Consider the following 25,806-nt stretch of genomic DNA (forward strand, 5'->3'; position numbering starts at 1 on the left):
GACCCTAGACCCTGTAGTTAACTTGGGTGTTTCAATTTGTACCTGATGCAGACATCACTAATCCACCAAGACGTTCTGGTTCTTGCGGTCAGTTGAATTTCAGTAGTGTGCTTTGGGCAAGTTCTGGGTGGGACCAGTTTGCCGTTATTACCATTGGGCTCAGAGTCGGTTGGTATAATATCTGCAGCAGTGTCCCCCAACACCATCAGATCCCACATCACCAAGCTGTCCCTTCAGGGAGCTGTCCCAGATGATACATGCTAGCTTCCTGGTGCCCTGGCCCAGGTTCAGATGCTACTTGAGACCTTCTACGCCCTCCAGGACTAGTCCCTGTGCACAAGAGGCTAAGTCCGTCTCAGGTGGACTCCTAACCCGGGCAGCAGTCGTCACTAAGGATAGCTCGTGGCCCCAAATTGGCCTCCCGGAGTTCTGCCTCTTGGAATGTTTGAGTAAACCTAACTACGACCAGTAGTGGTGAAGTACTTTTCTCACAGCACATGGTCTGTCTTCCAGGAGCTGCCAGTTGGATAGGCAGGTGGGCACAATCCCAGACTGCTCAGGCCGCCTCACTCAGAGGCAAACTCTGTTGACCCTAATAGGCTACTGATGGCACAGTCTGGAACTGCCTCGTGATGGCCTGGGAAAGGAGTTGACAGTAGTACTCTAGAAACGAGTCAGCAGCCATAGGTGTGTTAAACAGCTTTAATCTCGGTCATTGCGGCTTCTCAGCACAGTAAGAAATATTGCACATGATCAACATGTTTTGTTCTGGGGACGGGGACAATGGAAGGGGAAATCACCTTCTTAGAAAGTACAACCCAAGTTGGGAGGGCAGAGGGTGGGGAAAATCCTCCCCATGCCTGTGGCAAAGTGCAGGAGCCCCCACCCCAAACTAACCTGAGTCCAGCCCCTCTGGGGAAATAGGGGGATGCATGAACTCCCGGCTGCTCCACAGGCGTCTCCCTGTGGCCAAGGCTCACACTACCCTCCAGCTTCAGCCCTCACAGGAGCCATTCCGCATAAGGTACAAGTAAAAAGCTCTGAAGGTCACACACTTCAGGTTATGTACAAGAGCTCAGTGGAAGAAGTCCGTGCCCCTGCTGCCCCTCAGTCGCCACCCCCCCAGCAGAGGGAGGGAATATGTACATGCCACATTCCACGCCAAACTGGAAAGGACAAATGGCTTACTGGGGAGGAGGTCACTATCCCACTGTCGGGCCCACGATCCCTGCCTTCTAGATACTATCCATCTCCTGAGGGGGCACAGTGGGTCCTGGGATCTTTTCAAGAGCCTCTCACCTGCCTGTGGCAGCTGTGGAGGGGCCAGAGGGAGGTGGGGAGGGCTGGGGAGCCCCCTCCCAGCCAGGCTGCCCAGGCCCAGGCTCTGGGGGCGGAGGCAGTGGCGGGGCAGTTTGGGCAGTGCCAGAGTCCGAGCCTGGAGAGGTGGGATCAGGACCCCCAGCAGGGCTGGGAGTGGGGACAGGAGTAGCAGCCATGCCAGCTGGGGGTGGTCCAGGGAGGGGGGCCTCAGCCCCAGGGGGCTGCTCCGTGGGAGTGGCTGCCTGCATGATCTTCTGGCGAACCTCTCGGATCTTCAACTGCAGACACACCTTGGATGGGAAGATGTCTGCATAGCGGGCTTGGAAGGCTGCTGTGGCCTGGGCTGGGGACAGAAGGATGGTGAGCCGTGTGGTCAGGGCCCCATGAGTGACTCCCAAGAGCATAACCCTTGCTCACCTGACGGGAAAAAGCCATGGTCCTGGAAGAGCTGCATGACCAGGGCCCTGCGTTGGTCCAGGGTGCGCCGCAGTGAAGAGTAGGGCACTTTCTCGTACTCCAGCTCCCCAAGCACGTCCTCGGCTTCAGTACCTGCCAGGCAAAGGGGGCTCGCTCACTAAAGGCTCCCTGCCTTCATCCAAATGCCCACCACACCACGCCTTGGCAGCTGTTTTAACAGGGTCAGTCCTGACTGAGCCTGCCCCCACTACCCTCATGATACCACCAGTCCTGGAAGCCCTTGGTCTCCTAAACACTGGCACCTGTGCGGTCAAAGGTGAAGATGTCACCCTCGCACTTGGCACTCTTCGGGGTGTTGGGCTCTGAGCTGCAGCTCGAGCGTCTCCTCATCTTGCGCTTGGGCGAGGTGGGGTCCTCAGGCGCCGAGTCCAGGTCTAGCCAAACAAGCAAACTCAGCTTTAGTGGGGGTGGCCCCTGGCCTGCCCCCCACTTACCTAGGAGCCAGGGCTGCCTACCAGTGGAATTCTTCCTCTTCTTGCGGTAGGAGCCAAGGATGGCCCGAGGCGAGGTGGCCAGAGACTGCAGGGTGGGTGAGGGCAGCACCTCCTCTGGCCGAAACTCAGGTAGCTCAGCAAACCGCTCTTCAAAGTCCACTTCTGACAGGACCCTGCTGGAGGGCCAGCAGGGTCACCTCTTTTGTCTCAACCTGCGGCTGCCCCTTCTCCCAGCAGCCCCAGGCAGCCCTCCAGGGTCCCAGCCCCCGCTCACTTGTCCACAGAGTCAAAGGTCTTCTTCAGGGGCGGGGGCCGCACCTTCACCTTCTTCCCAGAACTAGGCACGTCTTTGCGCTCAGGTGTGTCCCCGGCCGCCCTCCCGCCACCGCCCTCGCTGCTGCCACTGCCGCTTCCACTAGGGACAGTGGCTGCAGCAGGCGCTGGGCTGGGAGGCGTGGGAGGCTCCCCACGACTCTCCAGGCCCAGCCCAGGGACTCGCCAGTCTGAAGATGAGCTGGGGAATTTGCTGGCCTGGGGGTGGGGACAAGCAAAAACGTTGGGCTTAGCATAGTAGTGTTGGGATTTGAAAAAGTAACGGGGGCTCATGCCTGTAATCCCGGCACTCAGTACTGCCATGAGTGTTAGACTAGCTCAGGCTACAGAAACCCAGACTCAAGAAGGGAGTGGGGTAGGGAGATCACGAGGCAATAACCAGAAACAGGATGAGACAAGATGAGACAAACCCTTGGCCTCTGAATGCCAGAATAACCGAGTGAGACCCCAGGTAGGGTGAGACAGCAGACAGCAGGAGACACACGGAGCCCCCAGCCAGCTAGATACTTACAGTCTCGGGGCCTTTGGCGCCAGGTCGCTCCTCAGCAGGCAGGGGCGGTGGGGGGGCTGCTCCGGGCAGCAGGAGGCCAGGACTCTGGGGGGGGTGGGGGCACTGGGGGTGTGGGCTGCCCCTCAAGCTCTGATTCTGGGGCAGCTGGCTCTCGGGCTGCACCAGAGTCCAGAGACTGTCGGGGTGTAGGTCCAGGCCGCCCAGTGGCGCCTGACTCAAAAGACCCCACAGGAATGCTGGCGATGGCTGCCTTCACCTTCTGGGGGGGCCTTTGGGCTGGGCCGCTGAGCCTTGGGAGCCACTAAGCTGTAGGTCATGGAGCCTGCTGGTAAGGAAAGGAACAGCCAGGCCTCACTGAAGCCCACTCCCTGGATGCTCCAACTTGCACAAACCGTGCCCCGACTCTCCCGACACCTACCTGTGGCACTGGGGAAGGGACTAGTGGGGGCTGGAGTGACAGAGGCTGGTGGGCCCTTGGGCAGAATGGCGGCAGCAGGTGGGGTGGTGCTGGTGGCCACCGTGTACACCAGGCTTGGGGAGGCTTGGGGAGGCGGGCCCAGGGGCGCTGAGGTGGGCGCAGGGCTGCCAGGGTAAAACGCTGCTATGACAGGGCCTCCAGGGGCTGTGCAGGCTGGAGGCAACTGGGGGCTAGGCACAGGTGACACGCCCACCTGGCCGGGAGCCAGTAATGGAGCTTGGCCTGCTGGGAAATCCAAGAAGAGGCGAGGAACCGGGTTAGGGTCTGCGGCTGTCTCAACCCCACCCCAAGTCCCCAGGCCTGCCCTCACCTGAGAGCAGGGGCTGTACGAAGGCGGGGCCACTGGGCCCCAGCGACGTGAAGCCCAGAGCGACAGAGCTGGTGGGCCCGTGTGAGGTCACTGTCCCAGCCTGACTGCAGGCAGGGCTGGTACCCAGAGGCAGGGTGTGCCCGCCTGCTGACTGCACGTAAGTGATTCTGCCACAGAGAGGGAGAGAGAGGAGGGGTAAGGTAGACTGGCCCTGCCCCACCCCTGGTCCGGCCTGGGGTGAGGACGGACCTAACCCGACTCACCTTGTGGAAGAGGGTAACAGGACCTTCTGAGGCTGGGATGTGGGTCCCGGCATTGTGGCTGGGCTCAGGGGCGGCACTAGACCGCTCGGTGTGCTCACAGGCACGGGAGTCAGCTGGATAATCTGTAGGCAAAGCACCCGTGGGCTGCAATAAGATGTGACCCGAGAGAAGGGCACAGGGCCCCGAGACCTAGCATGCAGGCCAAGCAAAAGCGCAGGCCTCAGACCTGAGACCAGGCCTGCAGAGACCACAGAGGAGGAGAGACCACACGGTGAACGGGAGAGATGCCGAGCTGAGCAGACACTGGGCTGCAGACAGTGAGAAAAACGGGCAGCTGCTCACAGGTCCTCTCTGCCGAGCCTGCCTGCTTCTCCGAGTTCCAACTAAAATGTTCACGTTTCCTTTCCACCTCTCTCTTAGGATACTGACCAATCTCCTGAGCACGTTTTCCTAGACACTCTGGGCTTTCTCTGAACAGTCCCAACTTTTTTCCCCTCTGTCTTTGAAGACTTTATTTTGCCTGAGCATATACATGCGCACTGTGTGCATGCAGTGCCTGTGGAAGCCAGAAGAGGGCGTCTGATTGCCCTGGAACTGGAGTTAGAGATGGTTGTGTACGTACAGGAAGTAACAGGGTGCTGGGAACCCAGGTCCTCTGCAAGAACAGCAAGTACTCTCCAATTTCCGCCTTACCCCTGCCCTTTTCTGAGACAGGTGAGCCTGGGACTCATCATGTATAAGCTGGCCTTAAACTTGCCCAGATGTCCGCTTGCCCCTGTCTCCTGAGTGCTGGAAGGAAAGAGGTGTGCCACCATAGCCAGCCCGAACTCATTCTCTGCATCAGCTTACAGACCTCCACTGCTAACCCTCACTCAAAAGGCAAGACTCTCCTCCTTGTTCCCCTCCCCTGCCTTCCCAGCCACTGCCAGGGTTTACAGTTTGCACGCCCTGGTGTTTTTCTCTGGCACTCAGAAACGATGATCCCCAAGCTTCAGATAAATACATACATGAAGACGCCAGCTCAAGTCCCAGAGAAAAGAGGGCAAAGAAAGCAGGACCGGTGGACAGTGACACGGGAATACAACAAGGATGACACCCAGCGGTGAGGAGAGTGCCTTACCTTGCTAGGTTGCTGGGCACCATTTTGGACAGGAACTGAGAAAGGCGAGCTAACCAGGGGCAGTGGCTGGCCGGCCCCTCCACCTCGGACTGACATGCTAGGGGCAGCCAGGGGAACTAGCACCTTCCCAGGAAGCAGCTGGGCTGAGCCACCAGAAGGTGTGGCCTGGACAGGAGAAACTGACTGGGCTGGAAGAGGCAACAGAAGGAAAGGTTACCAGACCGTCAAACAGGCTGTGCCCCGAGTCCGTACAATACCCAGCTCAGGGCTCACCTTTAGGGGGCGGGGCAGGAGGTACAGACTGCAGGATAGGGATGCCAGCAGTGGGTGCCGTAGCAGCCAGGACCTTGCCGTTGGTCGAGGTGCCCGGGGGGAGGGTGAAACGGATGCTGGTGGTAGGTGCTGGCCCACCGGGAGCTGCCGCCTTGGTCCCAGGCGCTGGCGCAGGCGCAGGAGCCACTTGAAGCTGCTGGGGCAGTGTGGGCAGGATGTACTGCACCTGGGTGATCCCCCCAGCCTTGCCTAGGGCACCTGGCTGCAGGATGCCCAGGGGAACTGGCCCATTGGGGCCACTCCCGGCACTTGCTCCTGATCCTGCAGGGGTCGCACTGCCTGGGGCTCCCTGGGCGATAAACTGAACGGCAGATGTCGCAGGAGCCCCGTAGCCTGGGGTGCCCACCAGCAGGTTGGTGACAGTAGCCGGGGCCTTCCCCACGGTGCCCAAGAGGGGTCCAGCTACCAAGTGTGGAGCTGCTGAGGCGGCCGCTGCCGACTTCTTATCTGAGTACACTAAGCTGACACCCAGTGGGGAGCCCCCAGGCACCCGAGACCCAGCGCCCATTTCAGTCCGGGCACCTACTGTGTCATTTGAAGATGCCTCAGCCCGGCCAGAGGTGGGGAAAGGCTTAGAGGCAATGGGCACAGGCGTGCTGCTGACAGGCCGTACCACATTGGTGACCATGGTGGCAGCTGGGCGGGGCAGAGGAGCTGCTGGAGCCCCATAAGCCAGTGATGGGGCTGGGGCTGAGGGTACCCGCGGACCGCTGCCCTCCCGCTCTTCCTTGTTGGGAGGCAGAACCAGTGTCTGCAGAACGTTTCCTCCTGCACTGGGAGGCGCAGCAATGACTGAGGGGCCCGGCGCCTCCAGGCTCCCGACACTTTCAGGCCTCTTGCGCCGGAAGGTGGCAGGATCCGCAGGAAGAAACCGAGTGGCTTTGGAAGGTGGGGTTGGGCCCCCAGCTCCAGGAGGCGGGGGCCGCAGCGGGACCGCTGTGCTGCCCTGGCCAGACTCCTGGGTTTTAAAGGTCCCAGAGCCCAGGGAAAAGGAGGCTGAGGCTGAGCTGGAAGCAGGCGAGGAGGAGGAGGGACCACAGCCTTTGCTGAAGGCCGCAGGCGGATCCGGGGGTCCCGGAGGCTCAGGGTCCAGGGCTGGACGGCAATGGGTAAAAGAGGAGCGGATGACAGGCGAAAACACCTTCCGGCCAAAGCCCTGGGGTTAAGGAAAGAGAAGCCCAAGTCAGGGAGCACAGACAGATGGCTCACTATGCCAGGAACCCTGGCTGCCTGCAAGCCAGGCCAGTCCAAAGCACCCCTGCAAGCTGAAGGCCACCTTGTCCTGGAGGTGACCCAACTGCCCGAGTCAAGAGGCTTGCTCTCCTCAGCCCGATCCCCCCGTCAACTGTCCAAGGGTTCTAGAGTGACAGGACAGCACCGCATCCCAGCTCCACAAGCCTCACCTTGCTCTCTGGGTCCTCCCCAGAGCTGTCCCCGCTCTCACTGTCAGTCACCCGCTCCTTGCACTTGAGATCAATGTCAGTGGTGCCAAAGCTGTCATCAGCTGAGGAGGCAGAGAACAGTGTGGGAAGGTCTGAGGACACACTACCCAGGAGGACAGGGTCTGGAACAGTCTGAGCTCTGGCTTCAGCTCTGGTAATCACGGGAGCAGGAGGGTCGGCCCGAGGGGACCTGGAGGACAGTCCTGAGCCTACGTGCATCTGACCAAAGCAGCACCTCAAATGTAACTGGGCAGATCATCTAGTGCTCTGCTAACGACACCCGTGTCCGTGTGTTTCCTCCTTGTCTGGGAGCTTCCTTGACCAAAGCGGACTTGACGGTATACAGCCAACACACAAACATGGAAGATTCCAAACCAACTCAAGGAGCCCAGGGACCCGGATTCTGGCCACCCTCTCAGCCTCTGATACAGGGCCCCATCAGGATTATAAGCCTGTCCTACTCACCGATGACATCATCATCGCCTTCTTCCTCACAGATGACCATGCGCTCCTCGTCACTGGTCATGTCCTCACTGGCTGCACGCTGGGAACGAGAGGCTCGGGAGGGCAGCAGTGGGGGCCGCCCACTGGTGGCCAAGGTACCTCCTTCACCAGGAGTTGCAAAAGTCCCTGGAGCGCCATACTGGGGGGACGGCTTTGGACCGGAGTATGATGCAGGGCCAGAAACCATCTGTGGGCGGGGCGCAGGGAGGGTTTAGCTGGGTCTGCTGCTTCAGGCAGCCCTCCCCTACCCCCTCCTGGTGCTCGTGCCTCGAACCTGGGTCAGCTCCTGTAGTGCTTGGCTGTCTGCTTCCCCACCATCAAGACTGTGCACCCCACTGTGAGAGAAGGCTCTGGGCCGAGCTGAGCCAGGTCCCCCAACTGTGTGTAGTCGCTCTGCTCCACAGGGGCCACTCCCTGGAGCCTTGGCATCCGCGGTCAGGAGTGTCTGGGCTGCAGCGGACAGGAGCTCAGAAGACACTGTGAAGTACAGGTTGTCGGGGCTGTCAGAGTCAGGAAGCCTCCTACCAGCACCTCAACTGGCCCAACTGGCCACAGAAACAGGCTGGAGACCCTGAGCCACTTGGTAGCGATAAAGCACCCGTCTCCAGCCCAACACCTCCTCTCTGCAAGTTTCTGTCCTCTCGGCCTGCAGGGAGCAAGCCTGTTCCTTTCAGAAGCATTCTCAGAGTGAGCAAGCCTAGACATTGGCCCATGAGGTCTTGCAAAGTTAGTTAACCACTGGCCTGTCTGAGCCTTACTGTTCCTATGCGAGAGCAGCAGGTTCCCCACTCTCATAGAAGGCCACAGCCACAGCATTATACCCCCAAGGCACCCCAATGCAGGGCACACTGAGTAGCCAACCTTGGTCTCGGGCTTAAATCTTGGTTGTGGCCCATGACTTTAATCAAGTAAGTTGGCATCTCTGAGGCTACTTCCTCCTCTGGAAAGGGGGTCTGACTTTTGAGCGTGTAGTAAGTGCTCAATAAAAAGCAGTAGGCAATGACTTGTACTTGGATCCCTTTTCTGCATCTCCCCGGCTCATTCACGTAAAACAACTGCCAGTCCCTTTGTGGATGAGACCTCAGAAGCAACAAAGACGACACGTTGCTCAGGCAGGGGTTGAGCAAGCAAGGGGAAGGCTGGCAGTCCTCAGGGAGAGGTGGCAGGGGGAGAGCCAAGAGCTGACTAACCCCCAGGGGCAGCAGCAGTTCCCGTGTCCGACATGCTCCGTTCCCGCGTCTCCTTGTGCCCTCCTGCCAGCCCCAGGCTCGTGGGCTTGGCCTCTGAGCTGGACTTCTTTCGGTCCTTGTTGCACCACTTCCAGTCTGGGTGGGCCTTGAAGTGGGCCTCTTTCACCTGGCAGGAGAGGGCAGGGCGACCCTTCACTCAACGCCCCCACAGAGCACTGGGAAGAGTCAGGGAGAGGAGCAATTACCTGGAAGGCCAGATCGTGGTATTTCTGTTTCTCCTTGGGCCCCAGGGCATACCACCACTCTCCCAGGATCTTGCTGACAGTCCGGTTGTCCTGGTTGGGGTGCCGTTGGTGGACCAAGGCCCGGTGCCGCTTGCTGAAGATCATGAAGGCGTTCATGGGCCGACGGATATGGTCCTTCTCCCGCTGCAGGTAACAAGGCCCAGAGGAAAGTTAAGACTGGAGTACAGGCTGGGGCCCACGGGGGAGCAAAGCTTGCTCAGGTATAAAGGAAGCACCTTACCTTGTTAGGACTCCGTCCATCCTTCTCAGAAGACGAGTCTCGTTCCTTGGGCAGGGCACTCAGGGACTGGGTCCGGCGCTTCCCAGGTGGCAGAGGCAGCTGGATCTCGGGAGACATGATGGAGAGGAAGCTGTGGGGAGCATCAGGAAGAGTGAGGAGCAGGCATTTAACTGTGCATTCCCAGCTCCCAACCACACCAGGCCCTGGAGGACTCACGCATCATCATGGTCACTCTCTGTCTCGCTGTCCAGCCGGGACTCTCCTGGGGGGCCGGGGGCCTCCTCCTCAGTGGTGGGAGGAAGACTTTTACCAGGGTCCACACCCCCCACAGTGAGTGGAGGTCCAGGCCCGGGGCTCTCAGGGCATGTGGCTCCAGGGGGTCGCCCAGGGTCAGCACTCCCCGCCCCTCCTGGCGGTTGCTCATGAGCAACAGCAGCCGATTCAGCAGGTTCTAGGAAGGAAACAGTCCATCAGAGGACTCCTGGGCTACCTGGACCCCCATCCCCAGACATTCCCGTAGCTCCTAACCCTTACCTTTGCTCTGGTTGGAGGCCACAGGGTGGCTGGCAGGTTGCTGGGCTTCACTAGGCTGCACAGAGGGGTCTGGCTGGCTGGGTGCCAGGAAGGGGACTAAGGAGTGCCAGGGGAACACAGCCACAGAACGAGGTTCCACATTTGTCCACACTGTGGGAAGGAGACATGTGAGCTGGGCGCCAGGAGAGCTCGGCCCTAACCTCCACCACAAACTCAAGCTCATCCCAACCTGTGTGAAGTGTCTCCACCCAGTCTGTATACCCTGTGCCTCTTAGGTCAGTCAGTAAGACATCACTCAGGAAAAAAAAAAAACCCTAAGAAGTCTCTAGATTTATTTCAAAAGGGAACAGAAGCAGGAAAGACAAACAGTACCCCTGTCCCGCTCCTCCCTCCCAACCTCCAGCAGCCCTGCCTCCAGGGACCAAGCCAGGGAACTGGCTCCTGCCACAAACCAGGTCATTCTCAGCTGCCATTCCCCATGCTGATGTCCTAAGACCCTCGGAGGGCTGGACAACCCTCCCACAAGCATGGCCCTACCCTACATGCTCAGCAACTCCGCTGCCACTGACCTCACCCCTCACCTTGGCCTCACACTCCCCCTTTGCCATTCCTGAGGCCGATGGCCCTATTTCCTGTTTCCACTCGTGTCCAGAGCCTGGAGTCTCCCACAGCCCCACACTGAGTAACACCCCCCCCTTGACACTTCCCCCCCAACCAGTCCCCAAAGAGCTAGACCTGCCCTTCCTGGGTGGGGTCCAGGTGGCTCCCTTTTGTCTCCTAAACAGACTCCAACACCCAGAAAGAAGCTTCGATCCCTGTAAACCCCTGGGCTTGTCTCGTGCCCAGTGCCCAGTCCCCTTGCCCAGAAAGATGAAGGGTGTGGTAAATTCCTCAGAAGAAAAGGCGGGGACAATGGACAGAGGAGAGGACTGTTATGAGCCTGCCAGTGACAGCTAAAGTGCCAGGTGTTTGCCTGAGGGAGCAGACAGGAAGCTAAGTCCATCACCAGGAGGATTTTGGAAGGCCCAACACTGAGGCAGCTCCTCCTGAAAGCTGGGTGGGAAAGTAGGTGATCCCTGAGCAGGGACCACGCCTGCTGGAACTGAGGAGCAGGGCTATCAGTGAGCTTCCCCACACTGCCAGGCCGCAGGCTCCAGGGGAAGTGGAACCAGCAGAGGAGAGAGGCCCCTGCTCAGGGGGAAGAGGGAAGGAGGGAACCGCCCTATCTCTGATATCCATCATTCCCTGCCTCCCCCTGCTCCAGGGCAACCTGACCTGGGGTGACCCCACCCCAATACCCTCAGAAATCTAGTCTAGGGGAGCACTGCATGAAGATCTGGCCTCAAGACCTGATTCCGAGGGGCTGACAAAGGAAAGAGGGAACGGGATGCTTGGAAACAAAACTGGAAGGCACTCAAGACTCCAACACCCCTGGCTCCCACCCATGGGGACCCCAAAGACAACTACAGACTCCAACCTCAAGGCAGCCTGCAAGGCCCCGGATGTGTTTCACCTCCAGAAAGATCTTTCTCAAGACCTCAAGACCTCCTAGCTTTCTTGGAAACAGGGAGGGAGTGGAGAGGCCAAGCAGACAATGGGGCAGTCTCTGGATGCTACCCTCATCCTAGTGCCTCACCCTCCAGGTGTGCCTGTCTCCCGCCCTCTCAACCAGCGTTCCCTAAGTACTGCTACCCATGGTCTGCTCTGAGCCACGGAGCTTCCCGAAACCTGTGCTCAGACCACTCCTCTAAGCCCCCTCCCTGCCCTCATTCCACGTCTCCCACCAGCAGGACTCAAGTCTGGCCCTATTCGAACCCACACTCCAGAGCCTGTTACTCTGTAGCCCGCACCGCCAATCACAACGGATCTGTTCCTCCCCGTCACTTGAGCACCACACCTGTCTCCATAGACGCCCCGCTCCTCACTCCCACCGCCCGGCTCCACTCACACCTGCCATCATTAACCACTCGGCCCCGCGAGATTCTAAACTTTCTCTGCCATCCCTTTACTCTTCCTCCACCGTGCAGGCACCAAACCCCACACCCGATACCCCGCACCTAGCACCCCGACACCTTGACCCCTGCAGTCCCAGCGCCGGACGCTACTGACCGAACATCCCGAGGCCACGAGAGGCCGCGCCGGACGCGGGGATCAGGGGCCGGTGGGCCGAGTACATGGTCCGGAGCGGCGGGAGCCCGCCAGGGGCTCGCACCTCCTTAGCGGCCGTCGCCGCTCTGCCCGTAGCCCGCTCCTTGGCCGTCGCCGCTCCGGCCCGGGGGGAGCGGGAGGCCGTCGCCGCATGCCCCCCCCCGCAGCCCCCTCCGGCCGCCCCACGCGGGGGTCTCCGCCGGGCGCGCCTGCGCAAAGCGCCGCCTGCCTCCCGCCGCCCAGGGGGCGGGGGAGGTCAGCGCGAGCCGTCCCCGCCCCGCCCCCCGGCGCGCGCGGGGGCCGTCACGGGGCGCGCGGCTCGGGGGCCATCGGCGCCGCCCCCTCCCTTTCCCTCCTCCCTCGCAGAGTCCAGCAGGCGGGGCAGGCGGGGCGGGGCGCGGCGCGCGTGCGCGGGGGCGGCCCCCTCCCTTCTCCGCTGGCTGGCTCGCTCCCTCCCGCCCTCCCTCCCTCCCTCCCTCCCTCGAAGCTCCGGCGGGTAACGGCTTTGGCCCCGCGCGCCCGGCAGACAGCGCCGCCGCCCCGCCTTTCCGGTCCCTGGGCCGGCGGCCGGGCACCAGGTCGACCTCGGGTCCCAGGCAGACAGACAGATTAGCGTGGTTGCGTCCGTGCGCTCCAAGCGAGCCCCGCGCCGAACCACCGCCGCCTCCCCGCCCCGCCACTACTACGCGCTCCCCTCCCCCCGCCGCGCCTCCCCCCGCCCCTTCCCCGCTTCCCCCGCGGCCTTCCGCGCAAGCCCGGCCCCCTGCGCTTGAGCCCATTGGCTGCTGGCGCCGCGCGCGGGTCAGGCCCCGCCGCGCCCACCCCCATTGGCCGCCCCGGGGGAACGTCAGTCATATGCAAATAAGGGCGGGGCGGGGCGGACTACGGTTGGCTCCCAGCCGGCCGGGGGCGGGCCCGCAGCAGGGTGGCAGGGAGGGCGCACTGCAGCAAAGGCAGCCAGCCAGGGGGGCGGTTCAGGGTGCCGCGCCGCAGAGGCCCCAAGTGGAGAGCCGTGCTGGGTCCGTCCGGCGTGCGCGAGGAACACGCTCACTCACGGCGTGCCCGACATGGAGCTCGGGCATTACTGGGAGCACCAACCGTGAAGGGCTGGGCAGATCATCCCTGAGCCCTAACTCAAGTCCACAGGCGCGCGCAGACTCCATGCCACACCCATTATCGTTTACACACCGACGCGGGCACCGCACGCCCTCGGTCTTACGCCCATACTGTCACACACGAAGCCACACTCCACACACCTGCTGGCGAAGATGAAGTGCATGATCCCTAACTCCCTACCCACCATCGCTCCACATTCCTCCCCTCGTGCCTTAGGACACTCATCCCACTTCCAGCCCACACGCGTGTCCACTGTGCCCACACTCACTGTCGCAGCCTTCCAGGGCCCCCATGCAGGACACACCGACTCCCAGACACTGATACTGCCTCCACACTCCAGGGCAGCAACTCCTTCAGTATCAGGCTCACGAGGTGTTCAGAGCCCTCCGACCCACCTCCATCCTTCTACCCTAAGCTACCAGCTTCTCGGGAACTAAGGCAGTGGGTCACACCGCTGCCCACCTTCTATGGTCATCTTGTCCCCAGAGAAAGGACCAGGGGAGAGACGATCTGAGGCTAGAGCAGCCATGTGCTGGAAGCTTCTGTGTGTTACCTTGTTTATGGGCGTCTCACAGCCACCTACCAAGGGAGATGAGCCTTATGCCCATTGTCTAAGTGAGAAAATGAAGTTCCAAGAGACTGGATAAGTTATGCACGACCGTGCAGCCAGAGCTTTGACAGCTGACAACTCCAGGTGGACACAGACAGGGAATTCCAGAAAGGTCCCGAAACAAGAGTGATGATGACTACAGAAAGGTAAGCCGCACACAGGAGAGGGATGTGGGGTCTCGCCCGGGAGAAGCAGAGGCCTGGGTTCACAACTAGACAGGTAATAGTCCCACGGGTCAGGGGGACCCAGAGGGGGCTTCTAGAAAGGCGAGGCCTCAATAAGAGCTGCCACCCCTCCTTTTCAGCTTGCCCCAGTCCCTGGGCAAAGCTGAAGGCAGAGGGGGCAAAAACTGAGTAACCTGATCCTAAGGGGACAGGAAGGTCTGCAGCCCTCTGACCTCCAGGGGGCCAGACACTTGGCTGGCAGCCCAGGGGGCTACCGCAGGGACTATTAGGTGGCGGCCCCCTCCTCTCTATGCAGTCCCAGACTCAGGCCCTCCATTACCTCACTGCCCTAGGGACTGCAACGTGAGGCTGAAATCAATGTGGCCCACTATCTCCCCACAGCCGCCCCCCACTGCCGGTGAGTCACCCACTGGCAAGTTAACCCCTTCCCCACTGGAGTGTGGTCCAGGAAGGGAGCTGGGAGAAGGCTGTCTTCCCCACTTGTGTTGGGTGATTAAAAAGAAGAAGAGGAAAAGCCAACCACAGCACTGCAGGGAAAGAAAGAGGGCCCCACATCTGGGACGGCTGCACATCTGGTAGAACACACAGTACCCATGGAAAAGGCTAGAAGAGGCCCTTTTCAGGGCAGGGTACAACCAAGTGGGGGCCTGCCTGGCAGGGAGGGGCTGGAATCCGGGTGGGAAGGGCCCCCCTGCCCTGGGCACTGGGCCAGCCCTATACTTAGCTCCTATTGTTCGGGGTGGAAGAACCCTGGGTGGGGGTTGATTGTGAGCGAAAGGGAAAGAGCAGGTCCTACCCCCAAACAGCTTCCCCTCTCCAGCCATACCCAACCCTAACTGGGGCCTCCCAAGTTGGAAAGGGCCGAGGGTTTCCCTAAACCAGGGCCCCAGCCTATCTGAGAGGAGGTACACAGCCGTCCTTCTCTCAAGGAAGGTCCTGGGCAGGGCTATGATGGGAGCCACCCCTCAAACTCCACAAAAGCTTGAGCCCAGAACTACGTAGCTCCCAACAAAACACCATCCTGGCCTGGGGACAGAGAACCCAGACACATCAACAGCCACCTGGGGTGGTGCAGGCCAGGGCCTGCCCCTACGCCTGGGGCAAACTGCCAGGGATGTTGACAGACCAAGGGACAGGCCGACTCACTCAGAACGCACGGCCCCGTTTACTGCGCCCTCGAGGCACCGCGCCCTCACCAGCCACCCTCGGCTGCTCCCCACCCTGGCCCAGGCTGGGCTCACCACCCCGGTGTCCCCAGCTCCCCTCACCCGCTCTCAACATACACACCCACCTACCCACCCACCCATCCCGAGAGGCGTCGGCGACGGCCAGGGTTGCCTGGGGAACCAGCCTAGGATTGGGCTGGCAAGGCTCTACAGGGATGGGGGGCTAAAAATAGCGTCAGGGTGAGTCAGTGTGAGCCAGGCTAGGGTAGGATAGGCAGGGGGAGCAAGGGAAAACGAGGGAGGGGATAACTGTGTGTGCGGGGGGGGTGATCCCCAGGGATTGGGAGAAGAGCAGAATGCAGGTGGAGAGCGGGATGGGGGCCTGGGGGTGGAAAGGTGCGAGGGCGGGGAGTGAGAGGTTGTGTGCTGGCTCCCGGGCTGGTCCGCTCGAGCTGAGGGAGGCGACAGAGGAGGGGGCGCCGCCCTGCGTTCACGAGATTTTCCACTAGCCGCCTGGCCCCCAGCCAGTCCCCGGCAGGCCCTACAAAGCCGCTTTGTGCTTGGAAGGCGGGCGGGTGCCCGATCGGCCTGACACCCACGCGGGCCGCGACGGGGTGCGGGCCAGCTGGCACCCAGTCTGTCTGGGATGGGGGGAGCACCCAGTCGGTGAACCTGGCCGCGCAGGGGTTAACTACACAGAAAAGGGGGGGGCTCTGCCAATCGGCGGTCGGAAGGTGCGACAGTAACCAATAGGAAGGACCGAGAGCCGCCGCATTGGTTGTGGGGGTGGCAATCTATCCCCAAGGGTGCGCGGGAACACGCACCCATAGGTGCGGGCCGTGTTGGGCGCGGCCTGTCTGTGTCCACAAAGCCCCAGGTGTACCGTTTTCCTGTCTTTTTTGCAAGCAACAGGCTGGGGTGGGAGGGGGAGACATTTTGCACTCAGGAGGTGACAAAGCCGACATCTGAACCCAAGCCTCCCTGACTCCAGCTTTTCAGCCGAGAGAGAGACCGGGGTTTCCTACCCGCGCCCTCGTGCGGAGCGGGAACCAGGGACGAGTGCGGGCGGAGGAGGCGGCGCGCCGGGCTACGGTCCAGCCGCCTGCGGTGCAGCCGCTGCCGCCGGTGGTAATGGGAGCCAGACGCCGTCGTCGCCGCTAATGCGCCTCCCTCCCGGCCACTAATGGAGCCATTAATGCCCGGGCGCCAGGGTCTCCGGGACGTACGCCTTCTACTCCCCCAGCCCCCTCGCTGCGCATGCGTAGGTCTACTGCCCCTCCGCCAGCTGCCGCGAGGCGGCAGCCTGATCCCTCTCAGCTAGAAGCTGTTAAGCTTGCAGAGAGTTGGGGTCTCGTAGCAGGACTCCTACAAGCCCAGGAAAGTTCCTTCCTTCTCTTATCATCTCCCCAAGTAACGCTCTCCCCACGGTCCTCCCTCCCGGATAATCTGTTGAGATCTGACACTGAGAGCCAGCCTTGCTGTCAGCCCCACCTGGCTAGGCTTCTCCAGGGCGCCCATCCTCCAAGCCTAGAGTCTAGTGACAGCCCCAGCTCTGGCTAGCTTCCCAAAGGTCACGCGCCTTCACCCCTTTTTTTCGAGCCCCTGAACTTGGCTTATTTCTCATACTTCAGTTCATGTTACCTGAACTCCCATCTCAAGCCTGCACGAACCACAGCTGTCCCTGACCTCTAGCTCCCTCAGATGAAGTAACTCTTGGCGCTCCCCTTTCCCATCCCGCATCATCTGCCTCTTCCACTCACTTGCCCCAGGACCGCTCAGCCCTGCACCTGGCAGAAAGACGAGCAAGGAGCTGCCTCTTACTGGAACTGATACGGATTCGATGCTGGAGAGAAAGTGGACATTCTAGCGGGGAAAACCTGAATTTGGGAGCCAGGCTGACCCAGGTTCAACCCCCTTCAGCCCCTGTCTAGGCCTCATTTTTCCCACTGCTCACGGCATGGAGAGAGATGCCGCCTTGTCTCTTGAGCTGGCACCAAATGTGTCCCCTGGAAGACTGGGGTGGGGTGTTCGGGGTCATGGCCTCTAGCAGGTGGGTGGGCAGGCATGGAACCTGCTTTCCTGCCACCCCCTCTAGCCGGATCTCCTAGTTTGGCCCATATAGCCCCCATCTTCCTGCCAGCGGAGCAGGTGTATGGTGGGTGGATGACAAGCTAGATACCAACATTTCTCAGCAGGTTTCAGGGGCAAAAATGGACAGTTAATTTGTAAAGGGCCACCAAGGAGCCCCCAGGCCTGACCAGCCTCCCTAAACTCTCTAAGAAAGGTGTGGGGGTGGGTGGGGTGGCTCACCACACACAGGCATTGCTGTACAAGCAACCTCTATTAAGTTCCCAGAACCCATGCAAAGGAGAGAACTTTCTCGACGAAACTGTCTTCCGGCTCCCTCACACACACTAATAATTTAAAGGAAAAGGGGAGGGTGGGAGACTTTGGTGTTTGGCAACTGCCCACTGGTTTAAAAAGATTAAAGAACCTGGACCAGTGAAAAGAGGCAGCAGGTAAAGTAGCTGGCTGTCAAGCCACACTACCTGAGTTCAAGTCCACAGTCCACATACTAAAAGTGACGTGACTCTCACGGTTGTCCTCTGACTGTCACAAACCCACTGTGGCACACGCAAGCATACATACATGCACATCTCTGTCTCTCTGTTGCTCTCTCAGTAAATACTTGAACATTAAAAACACTCAGAGGCTCTGGCATGCAGACTAGGGTAGAAGGCTGGTAGGCAGGCCGCGGGAAGATGGAAACAGTTCCAGAGTCCCGTGGCAGCACACAGAAGCAATCCCAGAACTTGGGAGTTCTATACAGGAGGCCTGCCGTAAGTTCAAGGTCAGTCTGGCCTACAAAATGAGAAGGAATCTCAGAAGGAAAAAGTATGCAAAAAACCCTGGGTCTAATCCCAGTGCCATGTAACATGTGCATGTTTGTAATCCCAACCCCAGCTCTTGAGAGACGGAAGCAGAAAAATGAATAGTTCAAGGGCCGTCAAGGGCTATATAAAAACCTTGTCTCAAAATACCAACAACAGGGGTTGGGGAGTGGTTCAGAGGTTGAGAGCACTCACTGGCTGCTCTTCCAGAGGACCCAGGTTCGATTCCCACTACAAACAAGGTGGCTCACAACTCTAGTTCCAAGGAATCTACCCGCTTCTGGCCTGAAAGCATCAGGCATGCACATAGTGCAGATATGAATGCAGGCAAAAATCACCCACAGAGATTAAAAACAACAACAAAAATACACAAAAAAAGGCTAAAGTTAAATGACAGAACAGGGAAGGGAGAGCTAGAGGAGGCCAGGGCGACACAGGACCCCTAGATTGGGACAGACCCAGGAAGGCGCTCCCACCCAGTCCCAAGAGAGGCCGGCAGGTAAAGGGTCAGAGGTCAGAAAGTGGCACAAAGACCCAGGAGGAGAGGAGAGAAGCACCGGGAGCCCAGGAGAGAGATGGAAGAGCACAATAGCAGAGGCCTCAGTGTCAACTCTGCAAAGCCACGCAGGAAGCTGGGAACGCGACCGAGACATCTGGCCTCCTGGGTGGGGGCAGGTTGGTAAGGGGGAGGTGTTCCCTTCCTGAGGAACAAGCGGGAAGAGTCAAAGGGAGGTGGCAATGGCAGCTGGCTGGCCATGCCAAGAGCAGAATGCAGAGAATGCCGGCAGCCTGTCCCGGCATGTCCCCCAGAGGAAGCCAGTGCCTGGGGAGGGGGCAGGAGCAGCAGCCTGCCCTGAGCCGCCCCCTCACACCTGCTGCCCTCTGACAGAGGGTCAGGCCCTGACATGGAAGGGCACAGGGGGGCCAGGACTGTGACCCTATCATGCCACTAGACAGTGTCTGCCCTGCTTGAACCTTACAGACAGTGAGCCCCAGGCACCTGCCTCCCAAAGGCGAGGGAGGCCTCTGGGAGAAGAATGAAAGGCTGGTTGCCTGCACGCCTGAGGGCAGCCCAGATACCTCAGCAGGGGTGGAGTCAGGGAGTCACTGTTCAGAACTGCCAGGACAGGCACTGCACAAGTTCTGACAACCAGGTGGCCTCCAGCAAAGGGCCTCCCTTTCCTGAGCCGTAGTTCTACATCTGGACAACAGGGCTGGGAATCCGTGTTCCACAGCATCAGGTGGATTTGATGAACCGGCCCCAAGCCTGGGGCTAGGTACATCGTATGTGCTCAATAAAGGCTTATTTTCATCATCATCATCTTCATCATCACACTGATGGTACTTAAATGCTTCTATCTGGAGCCAGGCAGTCTGTGTCCCAATCCCCGCCCTCTCTCTTCTTAGCTGGGTGACTTAGGCTCCGAGCTGCAGGCCCCTTCAGTGTCTAATAGGACTCGGCCTGCTGGCTTCCTGGGGCTCTGTGAGGCCTGCTGGCTTCCTGGGGCTCTGTGAGGACTGAGTGGAAACTCAGCAGGGCTCATACAAAGTATGACACCCACGGCATTGCTGGTGGGTGCTCAGTAAGCCATTCCCACCGGAACCCTTGGTGGTGAGTCTGGAAGGCTGGGGAAGGCAAGCTGTGTGTTCCCTGCCAGGTGACAGACAGCAGGACCTTCTTTTGGTCAAGGCCTCACTTTTCCTCATCTGGATATGACAAAAGCCCTTCCCAGGCCTGTGCTGGTAGGCTTCAGTATTACCTACAGTGGTGCTAAGCCTGCCTGCCCGCCCAACACTGGAGTGTGGGTGGGTGGGTGCCTGCGTGGGTGCGTGCGTGCCTGGAGACGTACAGCTCAGCAATAGGGGCTGTGGGCATGTGAGAAATGGGTACTCAGAGGGTCGCTGGAGACGTTCACCTGCATTTACAGATCTAAACAGAAATGCCTGCTGCGTCTACGTCTGAAATGGCGATCACAGGCTCAACCACAGTAACAAAACGTGCTGGAGAAGGAGGGAGCACGCAGCTCCCAACCTCGGTAAATGAGCACGAGGGACAGACACAGCCCACGTCCCTGTGCCCTGGCTCTGGAGACAGGCCTGGGCTGGTGCTTTGCTAAGGGCAAGGCCTGGCTCCTTTGTAAAGTGGTTCCTCCCCAAGCCCAAGCCACAGCAACTCCTACCCACATCCACAAACCAGACTCCTTCCTTTATGATCTTCTCTGGCCTCAGGGCTTGAACTCTCCCTCCCCAATGCAGCTATGATCACATCTCCTCAAAGCCTTCCATGCCTCCCCACCGTCCCCAGGATAAAATGACCCTCTGAGGTCTGACTCTTGCTCACCAATTCAGCTGCACATTCCAATAACCCCCTACCTTCCAGGGCCTTCTAATTACCTGCTTCTACCTCAATGCCTTTGCACACACTCTCCCCTCGGTCTACCTGCCTTGTCCCGACCTCATCTATATTCCCATCGTCCTTCGCAGGCTTCTGGCTCTTTCTCCAAGCCCTTCTGACTTTTCTGGCTGGATCAGCATCTTCTCAACACTTGCACAGATTCCAGAACACTGACCACCAACCCCAACCGCTTAGATTGAACTGTTTACAGACAGCTGTCTATTCCACCCTGTCCTCAGGACAGCCAGGCTAGGCTCACAGCTGGAGGAGTGCCCAGTACCCACCTTCCAATCCTGGCCCTCCACACACTAGCAAAGGGCCTGTTAAGAGTCTGTCTTAGCCGGGTAGTGAAGGCACACGTCTTTTAATCCCAGGACTTGGGAGGCAGAGGTAGGCGAAACCCTGTGAGTTCGAGGTCAGCCTGGTCTACAGAGTGAGTTCTAGGGTAGCCAGGGCTGCACAGAGAAACCCTGTCTCAAAATGCCAAAAGAAAAAACGGGTCTGTCTTCCCTTCTCTTTCCAAGCACTAGAGCCAACCTGCCTTGACGTGGCGTCAGTAACCTAGCCTCAGTTCCTTCTAAGCAAACACACCCCTTGCTGCCACCTATCAGTGATGGAAACACACAATGAGCTACCATCTGAAATGGGTTACACAGGGTGTGTGTGGTGAGCGCTGGGTTACGGGCTGGGTTTGAAATATGGCAAGATAACCGTGTGCAGTGCTTATCTTTCTGGAGGCCCCGTCCTCCAAGACCCTGGAGATGTCATGACTATCACTTTGTCCCTCTACCAGCCCCACAGAGGCCTGACTTGGGGAGTGCATTTGCAGTAGATCCTTGACGATGGTCCCCAACAAGCAGCCTCTGATAATGCCACCACGTCTGAAAAGTCCTTTGCTTGGTGTGTGAGCCTCTACCACATGTATGCAGGGAGCAGACCAACCTCCCCTCAAGCCCTCCTGGGGAAGGCGGCTCATCACTCTCGAAAGCCCAGCTCGCTCAGATGGCAGCCCAGCCACCTACCCTCTTACCTGTTCCAGGCCTGCCCATGATGACTTCCTTCTTGGGGGCAGGGTGGCTGGGATAGCTGCTGGGCACTAGAACTGGCAACAGGGCGGCAGGTGAAGGGTGAAAGGCCACGGGCTGGAAGGGTGACGAGGCCAGGCCCAGGGTGGGCATTGGCTGGGCCACAGCAGTCGGCGCGGCTGGAGGCACAGTGATGGGCACTGGAGCAGGCAGAGGCGGAGGCAGGCCAGGCTTCCCGCTGGCCACCCCAGGGGGCACTGGGGTCTCACGGCAACCCCGCCCAGGTCCCCCGGCCCGTGCCTCACCGGCAGTGCCCACCTCTCCAGGGAATTTGGAGGGCAGTGGCACATCAGGGTTGCGGACGATGACAGGTGAGTCCCTCTGCACGGCAGGCACCCTTCGCACAGAAGGGCCTGGGTCTGAGGTGAGTCCCGCGGGTGGGGGCAACAGCAGCAGTGGCGAAGGCTGGCGGGAGCGGGAGAAGGGCACAGCAGGTGACACGGCCCGGAAGCCAGCTGGCGTGGACGGGGTAGGTGTATGGGACACCGAGTCCACTCCGGAGTCTAAGCTGTCACTCTTGGGGAAGTCTGGGGCAGCTCCTCCACCTCCTGCCCCGGAGGCCCCCAAGGTCCCCGGGTGGGGCAACAGTTCTGTCTTCCTTCGGCCAGGGCTAACGGGCACAGTGAAGGTGAGGTTGGTCTGGAAAGTGGGCAGGATGCCGGAGGAATGGCGCTCTCGAGGGGCAGGTGGCGGGGGATGGGGGCCCAGGTCCGGTGGTGTCAGCACACCTGCCTTAGGGGTGCTGGCGCTCAGGTGGCGGCTGCGGACAGCGGTGCGTTGGATGACAGGCGAGGCATTTATGGGGCTGAAGTTGGCAGGGCGAAAGCCGAAGAGGGGTGAGGGTGAGGGCGAGGGAGCGGGCGAGAAGGGCGACTGTGTGGAGACCGGCGAGAAGGAAGGCGTGCCCGAGCGGGAGCTGCCCAGGGACACCAGCATCACAGCCGCCTCACACTCGTCAAATTCAAAGCGTGACAGGTCAGCAGGAGCGACCAGGCGGGGGCGGGAGTCTCCGCGGGCTGCCACACTGCTGGCCTCACTGTCCCTCGAAGTCTCATCACCCCAGTCAAACTCTGCGCTTCCCTCACGGGCTGCCACCCCGGCAGGCCGCCCGGTCCCACCTGGCCCGCCGTCTGCCAGGCCCTCCATCTCTTTGGTTCTCATGGAAAGGTGGCGGGAGCAGTAGCCGCGCCGTTGGGACTCCTTCATGCAGCCATCCCGAGAGCAGAGCCGGCGCCACTGCTTGCCATTGAACTTCTTCCGGATGCCATTGGGCGTGCAGACCACATCTCCCTTCTTGTACTTCTGCTGAGCGGCTGTCAATGGTGTGCGGGCACGGGCCGCCGGTGCAGCTCCCTTCTCCAGAGAGGCCACGCTGCTGCTCCGGCTGCCACCCTGGCTCCCTTCCTGGCAGGGCGAAGGCTGCTCACCAGGGCGACCCGGGCCAGCAAAGGCTGGGGATTTCGGGGGGCGGTGACAGGAGCTGGGGCGGAGGCAGTGGGAGCAAGACTGGGGTGCCCAGGGTTGGCTGGTGTTTCTCCTCACCCTCCTCACAGCGAGTCCCCAGGTTGCTACCAAAGCTGATGTTGGAGACCTCAGCGTCCTCCGGCTGCTTGGGCTCCAAGGAGGAAGGGCAAGGAGGCAAAGTGACCCCGGGCTCGGCCTGCTCTTCCTCGGGGCCTGCTGGGTGCTTCCTCAGCGAGACCTCAGGTTCCCAGGGGGGGCCGAAGCAGGCGCAGGCTGGAGCGGGTGACCCACACAGCCTCCTGGGGCTCACGGTGCAGCGGCTGGGCTGGTGGCGGAGTACCTGGTGGGCCCGGGTGGGAGCCGGGGCCTGGGCTGAGGAGGACCTTATAGGCAGCTGGCTTAGCGGTCACTTCCACCACTACACCCTCCCGGTAGGCAGCCATGCCAGGTTCCACACAGGTACACACAGCCGTGCCCACCATCAGTGCACCTGGGGGTGGCGTGGCATCCAAAACCACATCCACCCCACCACCTGATACCCCTTCGTAGAAAGTCAAGGCCCGGTCCCCGGGGAACTGCACACCCAGGTCCTGGCTACGGCGCACCTGGCGTACGACAGCAGGCAGGAAGAGGCCATCACCACGCCGAGCCAGCACCCGCTGAGACCTTAGCTGCCGAAGGTCGTAGCCACCACTGGGAGCTCCAGAGGGCCAGGGGCCTGGCCCACAGGCCTCAGTCGGCTCGTCCTCCAGGTCAGCCGAGTGCTCACTGGCTGTGTCAGTGGAGGAGGACCGGGCGGAGGCAGGTGGCCGTGGAGGTACCCCCAGGGCACCAGCGTCCTCGGGGGTCCGCTCTCGCTCTTCAGGGGGCCCGCCCACACCACCGCTTCCCGCACTGTGTTCCTCCACATACTTCTTCTTCGGGGCTCGAGACTTGAACGTGGCTGTCTTGCGACTCAGTGAAGGCTCCCAGCGGCCTGCCTCCCCGTCTCCCTTGGGGTCGTCAGCTAGGCCTGGAGTAGGGTCATTGGGCTGCAGCTCTGGAGGTGGCCCCTCAGCTCCAGGGTCCCGCTCAGTCTCCTCTTCCTCGCCTTCTTCAGCCTCTTCTGGCCCTGTCTGCTCCTGTGGCTGCGGTCCCTCATCACCCTCCCCGGCCCCTCGCCGCCTCAAAGCCTTGGCCCTGGTAGCTGGTGGGGACTTGCTGCCGCTGGCGGAACCTGCAAGGCCAGGACACACTTTCTTCATTGGCTTCATCGTCTGGCCACCTATGAGACAGGAGAGCAGCAGAGATCATCGGGAGCATCTGTGAAGAGCTACAGACCCAGGGCCCCCGGGGACCTTCTATTTGCTGAGCTGACTGCCTGAGTTCCATGACCCACAAGGCTATCTCTAACTCATGTCAACTCTGGCAAGCATTCAGACACAGACTGGCACCTGGGTCTCCTAAGCATACACAGCCTGGCTCCTTGGGGCGCATTCGCACACCTGCTCTCTCTGCAGGGGACATGGAACTCGCACACACAGGCTCCAAATGTCCCCAACGAGTGTGAGGAGCACTCAGAGCTCACACTATGGAGCACTCACGCTGTCCTCAGCCCTCTGCTAAGCTTCCTTATTTCCTCTCCCAACAGCCCTAAGAGATGGGTGCTTCTATCGAGCTAGGTGCAGAGAGATTTAAGTGATTGAAGACCATCCACCAATGAAGACGCGGACTCCGGGTCTGAACCCAGACACTCTAGGGCTCCGGAGTGCACGCCCCTAACCACTTCTGTGAGCTGCCTGTTACAGGATCCACAGGCCATGCTCGCTCTCACTCTTTCCACACAGAGGGCACACACGAAAACACACACTCAGACACACATAAGCACCACGCCACCGAGAGGGAGGCGGTACAGCTGAGACACGAGCGTCTCTCCCCCTCCGCCCCCCAGGCAGCTATGCACGGCCAGGTGCTGTGGGAAGGGAGTCAGTCCCTGGTGATGCTTGCCCGTTCTGTTCTGCACCCAGGCCTGCCAGGTACAGCCATCCTCCCAGACCCTGGCAGGGAGCAGGCAGGGGCACGTTCGGGGCAAGAGCTCATACCAGCTCTGCCACAGGACTGTACATGAGCACACGCACGCACGCACGCGCACAAACACAGGCACACGTCATCCGCAGTGGGACACAGACCTGCACACCCCAGGGCTTCTCTGCCCACTACACAGAAGTCTCCCCTCCCCCCAACAGCACCCAGCATGATGGCTGCAAGCCCAGCTCCCGCTCCTGGTCTGCCTGCATCCTCACCCAGACGGGGCTGGCTGGGCAGCATGTCTCCATTGGCCAGCATCCCCAAAGACCCAAATGTGCCCTCCAACTGCAGGTGGGGATGACAAGGATGAGGTCAAAGGAAGCAGGACAAGCCCAACAGGCCAACCTCACCCACTTCCTGAACAGTCACTCTGCCCGCCCCCTTTCGATCTGCCCTGAGAAAAGAAAAGAAAAAAAAAACCAAAAAGCAAAACAAAACCCCCAAAACTTTACTCTCAAGTGACTTGGAAAACTTGAGAGGCCAAAAGATGAGTTCAACTACCCAAAGGTTCCCAGAAGCCACACACAATCAGAGTGCCCCCGGACGGGCTTCGGGCTGCCGGGGATCCCAGATCTCATGCTCTCCAACTTGGGGCTTTCTCTTCCTGTGGGTCAATCCCGGGGTTCTCATGGGCAGAGTCTGCAGGGCCGAGATTGGCACCAAAGTCATGTGGAGTTAGGCGGACGCCCCCGCCATCTCCTCCCTGACCTGCTAGGGCACCAGGCTGGAGCCTGAGGTCTGGTCCCAACCCTGCCCAAACATAGACCTCTGCACCCCGCCCAGGGCCTGCAAGCACACTCTCCCACATCCCGTAGCCCTGTTGCCTGGACCGGCTCTCCACCTCAGAGCCGAACCTGCGTCTTGGGGCCTACTCTCTTCCTGTCCACCATAGCTAACTGCCACCC

The 25,806-nt window shown here is 60.3% G+C and overlaps 1 protein-coding gene across 1 annotated transcript; it reads right to left on the reverse strand.

Moving 5' to 3' along the window:
- Nucleotides 1-688: 688 nt before the first annotated feature.
- On the reverse strand, nucleotides 689-24,098 carry Cic (capicua transcriptional repressor). Its single transcript, XM_013125983.3, is given in 24 exon segments — nucleotides 689-1,663; nucleotides 1,738-1,869; nucleotides 2,040-2,171; nucleotides 2,253-2,404; nucleotides 2,506-2,762; nucleotides 3,076-3,129; nucleotides 3,131-3,340; nucleotides 3,342-3,397; nucleotides 3,494-3,775; nucleotides 3,864-4,030; nucleotides 4,127-4,248; nucleotides 5,247-5,434; nucleotides 5,520-6,735; nucleotides 6,983-7,083; nucleotides 7,487-7,712; nucleotides 7,800-8,002; nucleotides 8,716-8,881; nucleotides 8,961-9,143; nucleotides 9,241-9,370; nucleotides 9,457-9,691; nucleotides 9,775-9,924; nucleotides 21,316-22,837; nucleotides 22,839-23,090; nucleotides 23,092-24,098. Coding segments are annotated over 24 exon segments (7,500 nt in total). The 5' UTR covers nucleotides 24,088-24,098; the 3' UTR covers nucleotides 689-1,295.
- Nucleotides 24,099-25,806: the final 1,708 nt, after the last annotated feature.

Source organism: Mesocricetus auratus, unplaced genomic scaffold (genome assembly GCF_017639785.1).
Source record: "Mesocricetus auratus isolate SY011 unplaced genomic scaffold, BCM_Maur_2.0 Super-Scaffold_100038, whole genome shotgun sequence".
NCBI lineage: Eukaryota > Metazoa > Chordata > Mammalia > Rodentia > Cricetidae > Mesocricetus > Mesocricetus auratus.